Source organism: Neomonachus schauinslandi, chromosome 1 (assembly GCF_002201575.2).
Source record: "Neomonachus schauinslandi chromosome 1, ASM220157v2, whole genome shotgun sequence".
Classification (NCBI taxonomy): Eukaryota; Metazoa; Chordata; class Mammalia; order Carnivora; family Phocidae; genus Neomonachus; species Neomonachus schauinslandi.
The window spans coordinates 46,151,278-46,158,392 of record NC_058403.1 but is presented as its reverse complement, the minus strand read 5'-3'; the positions used below and the strand labels follow the sequence as shown (position 1 = coordinate 46,158,392).

General features: G+C 40.5%; 2 protein-coding genes across 2 annotated transcripts in view; one reads left to right on the top strand and one right to left on the bottom strand.

Moving 5' to 3' along the window:
• Window positions 1-7,115, bottom strand: part of CMSS1 (cms1 ribosomal small subunit homolog) — a 373,731-nt gene that overhangs the window by 342,318 nt on the left and 24,298 nt on the right. The gene's annotated exons all lie outside the window — the stretch shown is intronic.
• FILIP1L (filamin A interacting protein 1 like) overlaps window positions 1-7,115 on the top strand; it is a 108,900-nt gene that overhangs the window by 84,805 nt on the left and 16,980 nt on the right. Inside the window, exon 4 of the mRNA XM_044919590.1 lies at window positions 3,616-6,391. Coding sequence (XP_044775525.1) covers window positions 3,616-6,391 — 2,776 coding nt within the window. The remainder of the gene's footprint in view (window positions 1-3,615; window positions 6,392-7,115) is intronic.

The following is a 7,115-nucleotide window of genomic DNA, read 5'->3' as shown; positions in this document are numbered from 1 at the left end:
ACACACACACACACACACACACACACACACACACACACACACACACAGTGTGTAATAGCATTACAGGCACCCACTGGCTCTGAGAAGGTTCTATCAGGGCCTCTCTCCTATACTCAGTTCTCACTGGTTGCTGGCCTTAAGCTCCTGAGTTGATGGTTGGGAGTATAACTCTTTCTGCATATAAACTATTTCCCTCCCTGACAGGCCTTACCTGACTAGCCTGTTGACTGTCTTACGGTGTGCTCATGGGACTGGCCCAGGGAAATAGCAGGTTGTTAGGAAATAAGTAGTAAGGAATTACTGAGAGCAAATGTATTCAAATTGCCAGTTTTATGTGCCTACCTTGTAGGATGGGGGCTTGGGAACAGAAAGGGATGCCAGCTGATTTCCAGAAACCATCAAAAAGATACGTAACCTTGCAACCATGATGAAAAAGATGCATCATGCTTGCTGCCAAAAACAATGAACACAATGGAAACAATTTAAACTTCTTCAAAATCTTTTTTTGCCAGTTATAGCTCTGCCAAGATTCACTAATCACCATTCAATTTTTATGCTTTCTTCATTACACTGCAAAATAATCTTCCATCTTTTATATCCTAAGAAAATACATGTCCTTCTCCTGAAAATGAAATGGCACATGGTATTACTTAAGTTGAAAACAAATCCTGAAAAGTTTTTGTGAAGCTGTTCTCTAATAAAACTCTAAGAACTGTGATGTAAAGAGGGGAAAATATTTCACTGCAGTTATGCTCAGAGCATTGTTAAATATGATTCTAGGGCGCCTGGGTGGCTCAGTCGTTAAGTATCTGCCTTCGGCTCAGATCATGATTCCAGGGTTCTGGGATCGAGCCCCGCATCGGGCTCCCTGCTCAGCGGGAAGCCTGCTTCTCCCTCTCCCACTCCCCCTGCTTATGTTCCCTCTCACTGTGTCTCTCTCTGTCAAATAAATAAATAAAATCTTAAAAAATATATATGATTCTAATGCTAAGGTGGGAGGAAGAAACACTTTGCCAAAGTTTTTGTAACTATTTCACCACCAAAGCAGTTTGCCTGTGGACGTACCTATCAGTGGTTTGTGAAGTCTCATGACCATTCAGGAAGGAGACACCATCTTTCTCTTCTCAGGTGTCTCAGATAGGGAGTGGGAAAGGGCCAGAGGCCATGGGCAAGCCTCTTGCCAAGACTGTGGATGAGCTCATCAACTCCACCCCAGCATCCATCTCAGCTTCTTTAGAATTTCACAGGCTGCAGTCCTTGGACCAGCCTCCTGTCAGGTTCTCAAAACAGGAAAAAATAAAGTGGATCTTCCCCACAAAAAAAAATTGGGAATTCTTACATTATACTGTTATTTTATTTTTTTTATTTTTTTATTTTTTATTTTTTTTAAAGATTTTATTTATTTATTTGAGAGAGAATGAGAGAGAGCACATGAGAGGGGGGAGGGTCAGAGGGAGAAGCAGACTTCCTGCCGAGCAGGGAGCCCGATGCGGGACTCGATCCAGGGACTCCAGGATCATGACCTGAGCCGAAGGCAGTCGCCCAACCAACTGAGCCACCCAGGCACCCCATTATACTGTTATTTTAAACATGCTCCTCTTATGTAGTATAATTAAGGAAAAGATCAGATTAGGATCTCAAGAAAGACTTTTCCAAGAAGACTCTTTCAAATCAGTTTCCTTTTAAAATGTCCTTACAAATCCTTAAGCAACTTTCAAAAGAAAGTCTTATGGTAAGGATCAAAGACATGCATTGGGTAAGTAACTCATTCCTAATAGAAAAGATATAGTAAAATACTATGAACTCTCTCTGCTTGATCAGAAAACAAACTTTTCACCCATAACAAGTCCTTTAGTTCAATTCTTCAGGAATTCCATTCTATTTTAGCTTCTGTATAACAATATTGCAAAGCTGTAATTATATCCTCTATAATCAGCCCATTCCCAGTGTAATTAAGAGTGCCACAAATTTAAAGCTATGACCTCACTGCTGAGGAGAAAAGTGTGTGGAAGAGATAATTTATATTACATGTAAATAGACATCCTTTTATGCCAACAAATTTAAAACATTAAGTAACATTATAATAGAATCATCATATTCCTGATAGTTTTTCTTCCATCATTTCTAGCATCTGACTCTAACCAATCAACTCTTTCCTATTAAACCCTGTGCTCTTGCTGTACGTTATGAAAACTCTAAACCCCTTCAGATGCCTCTCAATTCCCCTCATTCAACTGCCAGTCGCTATGGGGATAAAGATATATGTGAGGTGAGTGATTCCTGGCACAATGTTATGCTAGTGTAAACCAAGTTTTAATTGGCAGAAAAGTCCATCAGTGAAGTGTGTAACTTCTAAGCAATGTGAATAGAATTTTATCTCAATTAAGAATCAAGAATTTTTTTTTTAAGATTTTATTTATTTGACAGAGACAGAGAAAGAGGGAACACAAGCAGGGGGAGTGGGAGAGGGAGAAGCAGGCTTCCCACCGAACAGGGAGCCCGATGTGCGGCTCGATCCCAAAACCTGGGGACCATGACCTGAGCCAAAGGCAGACGCTTAACGAAGCCATCCAGGCTCCCAAGAATCAAGAAATTGTGGACCAAACTTAATGTGCCACATATTATAATGGTTCAAGCAAAACATTTTTTTAAAGATTTTATTTGACAGAGAGAGCACAAGTTGGCAGAGAGGCAGGCAGAGCGAGAGGGAGAAGCAGGCTCTCCTCTGAACAGGGAGCCCGACGTGGGGCTCGATCCCAGGACCCTGTGGGATCATGACCTGAGCCAAAGGCAGGGCCTTAACCAACTGAGCCACCCAGCTCCCCGCAAAACATTTTATAAATGTAACCATAGCCACATTAATAAGAAAGGACAACAGCAATAACTAACACTTACCAAATGCTTACTATGTGCCAGCACTATGAGAATCTTAGATGAATTATCTCATTGAATTTTCACAAATGGCCACTGAGATAATACAATTATTGCCTCCATTTTTCATATCAGGAAACTGAAACTCAAGGATGTTAAATAACTGCCGAGGTTAATTAGCTGGTAGAGTAGGACCAATATTGAAGCCAGGTCATCTTGAAACTCTATTTTTACAGCTTTCAGGCTAGACTGTCTACAGATTCTGTTACACAAGCAATTTAAACCAACTATTTTTTACCTTTATTCTTCCACTAAGGCTCCTGGTGAACTACAACTATTACCAATCAACAAGGGGTTGGGGGAGAGGGAGTAGTGAAAGCAAAAAAGCAAGATAACTGTTTATCAAGATTCTCTTCTCCAATCAAATTCAGGAATCCCTTTCCATATTCTGTATAGCTAATTGATCTTTTTAAATTACACAAATGTTTGGGCGCCTGGGTGGCTCAGTTGGTTAAGCGACTACCTTCGGCTCAGGTCATGATCCTGGAGTCCCTGGATCGAGTCCCGCATCGGGCTCCCTGCTCGGCAGGGAGTCTGCTTCTCCCTCTGACCCTCCCCCCTCTCATGTGCTCGCTCTCTCTCTCTCAAATAAATAAATAAAAAATCTTTAAATTACACAAATGTTTAATCACAGCTGATAAGTTTTGGTGAAGCACCAATCAAATGCACTCTTGTATTTTTCAGATTAAAGAAGCTGATTGACCAAGAAACCAAGTCCCAGGAGAAGAAGGAGCAAGAAAAGGAAAAAAGGGTCACTGCCCTGAAAGAGGAGCTGACCAAACTGAAGTCTTTTGCTTTGATGGTGGTGGACGAACAACAAAGGCTGACAGCACAGCTTGCCCTTCAAAGACAGAAAATCCAAGACCTAACCACAAATGCAAAGGAAACACAGGCTAAACTAGCCCTCGCTGAAACCCGAGTTCAGGAAGAAGAGCAAAAGGCAACCAGATTAGAGAAAGAACTGCAAACACAGACCACAAAGTTTCACCAGAACCAAGAAACAATTATGGCAAAGCTCACCAACGAGGACAGCCAAAATCGCCAGCTTCGACAAAAGCTGGCAGCACTCAGCCGGCAAATTGATGAGTTAGAAGAGACAAACAGGTCTTTACGAAAAGCAGAAGAGGAGCTGCAAGATATAAAAGAAAAAATCAACAAGGGAGAATATGGAAACTGCGGTATCATGGCTGAGGTGGAGGAGCTCAGGAAACGTGTGCTAGAAATGGAAGGGAAGGATGAAGAACTCATAAAAATGGAGGAGCAGTGCAGAGATCTCAATAAGAGGCTTGAAAAGGAAACATCACAGAGTAAAGACTTCAAACTCGAGGTTGAAAAACTCAATAAAAGAATTATGGCTCTGGACAAATTAGAAGATGCCTTCAACAAAAGCAAACAAGAATGTTACTCTCTGAAATGCAATTTAGAAAAAGAAAGGATGACCACAAAGCAGTTGTCTCAAGAACTGGAGAGTTTAAAAGTAAGGATCAAAGAGCTAGAAGCCATTGAAAGTCGGCTGGAAAAGACAGAATTCACCCTAAAAGAGGACTTAACTAAACTAAAAACATTAACTGTGATGCTGGTAGATGAAAGGAAAACAATGAGTGAAAAATTAAAGCAAACTGAAGATAAGTTGCAAGCTGCTTCTTCTCAACTTCAAATGGAGCAAAATAAAGTGACAACAGTTACTGAGAAGCTGATTGAGGAAACAAAAAGGGCACTGAAATCCAAAACTGATGTGGAAGAAAAAATGTACAGTGTCACCAAGGAGAGAGATGATCTAAAGAACAAACTGAAAGCAGAAGAAGAAAAAGGAAATGATCTCCTGTCCAAAGTTAATATGCTGAAAAATAGACTTCAATCATTGGAAGCAATTGAGAAAGATTTTCTAAAAAACAAATTAAATCAAGATTCTAGTAAGTCTACAACAGCATTACACCAAGAAAACAATAAGATTAAAGAGCTCTCTCAAGAAGTGGAAAGACTGAGACTGAAGTTAAAGGATATGAAAGCCATTGAGGACGACCTTATGAAAACAGAAGATGAGTATGAGACTCTAGAACGAAGGTATGCTAATGAACGAGATAAAGCTCAGTTTTTATCTGAAGAGCTGGAACATGTTAAAATGGAACTTAATAAGTACAAGTTAGCAGAAAAGACAGAGTCCAGCCATGAACAATGGCTTTTCAAAAGCCTTCAAGAAGAAGAAGCTAAATCAGGGCACCTCTCAAGAGAAGTGGATGCACTGAAAGAGAAAATTCATGAATACATGGCAACTGAGGACCTAATATGTCATCTCCAGGGAGATCATTCAGTTCTGCAAAAGAAACTCAATCAACAAGAAAACAGGAATAGAGATTTAGGAAGAGAGATTGAAAATCTAACTAAAGAGTTAGAGAGGTACCGGCATTTTAGTAAGAGCCTCCGGCCTAGTCTCAATGGAAGAATCATCTCTGACCCTCAAGTATTTTCTAAAGAAGTTCAGACAGAAGTAGGAGACAATGAGCCACCCGATTATAAGAGTCTCATTCCTCTGGAACGAGCAGTCATCAATGGTCAGTTGTATGAGGAGAGTGAGGACCAGGATGAGGAACCTAATGACGAGGAATCTGTGCTATCCTTCAAATGCAATTCATCTACTCCCTGTCCTGTTAACAGGAAACTATGGATTCCTTGGATGAAATCTAAGGAGAGCTATCCTCAGAATGGAAAAATACAAACTAAACCCAATGGCAACTTCATGCAACCTGGAGATCTAGTCCTAAGCCACACGCCTGGGCAGCCACTTCATATAAAAGTTACTCCAGACCATGTCCAAAACACAGCCACTCTTGAAATCACAAGTCCGACTACAGAAAGTCCTCACTCTTACACAAGCACTGCAGTGATACCAAACTGTGGCACCCCAAAGCAAAGGATAACCATCCTCCAAAATGCCTCCATAACACCAGTGAAATCCAAAACTTCTGCTGAAGGCCTCATGAATTTAGAGCAAAGCATGTCCCCAATTACCATGGCAACCTTTGCCAGAGCACAGACCCCAGAGTCTTGTGGTTCTGTAACTCCAGAAAGGACAATGTCACCTATTCAGGTTTTGGCTGTGACTGGTTCAGCAGGCTCTCCTGAGCAGGGACGTTCCCCAGAGCCGATAGAAATCAGTGCCAAGCATGCGATTTTCAGAGTCTCCCCTGACCGGCAGTCATCATGGCAGTTTCAGCGTTCAAACAGCAACAGTTCAAGTGTGATAACTACTGAGGATAATAAAATCCACATTCACTTAGGAAGTCCTTACATGCAAGCTGTAGCCAGCCCCGTGAGACCTGCCAGCCCTTCAACACCACCACAGGATAACCGAACTCAAGGCTTAACTAATGGGGCCCTAAACAAAACAACCAATAAAGTCACCAGCAGTATTACTATTACACCAACAGCCACACCTCTTCCTCGACAATCACAAATTACAGTAAGTAATATATATAACTGACGACTCTCACCCTCATCCGGTCTATAGCGCTATTTTTGCAAGGAACTCAATCCTTTTTAATTATCCCTCCACATCCCCCAAAAGACTGACTGAACTTGTACTTTGGGAAGGTTTGTGCATGAACTATCCAAGAGTATCTGAAACTAACTAAGTGTTGCCTGCAATAGTCATACCAAGTGTGCACTTACTGTATATCTTTTCATTTACATACCTGTATGGAAAATATTTAGTCTGCACTTGTATAAATACATCTTTATGTATTTCATTTTCCATAACTCACATTAATTTCACTGCAACTTGTCTTGATGAAATACTTTAACATTTTAAAGCAGTAAATAATTTGTTATTTTTACCATTGCTTGCTGAATTTTTTTTTGGTCATTTTGTGTTATATTTTTGCATGTATAATAGAATTTTACTTCCTGTTCACAAGGTCTATTAATTCTTCCTTAAAAACAAGTAGGACCTACTTCCCACTTCCCATTTACAGTCAACTTCTGATCACACATTATTAGAGGAAGAGGAAGTGGTTCAAATAAATAAAATTTATGTCTCTTTCTTTTTAAAGTGAACCGTAAGATCTCTCAGGAGCAAACTTAACTTCCTGCTTGAGATGTATCTCAGTATCCTTGGTGCCCAGCAAAGTGCCTAGCACATATTGAGAACTTAATAAATGTTTACTGACACTAAGTGAATAAAATTA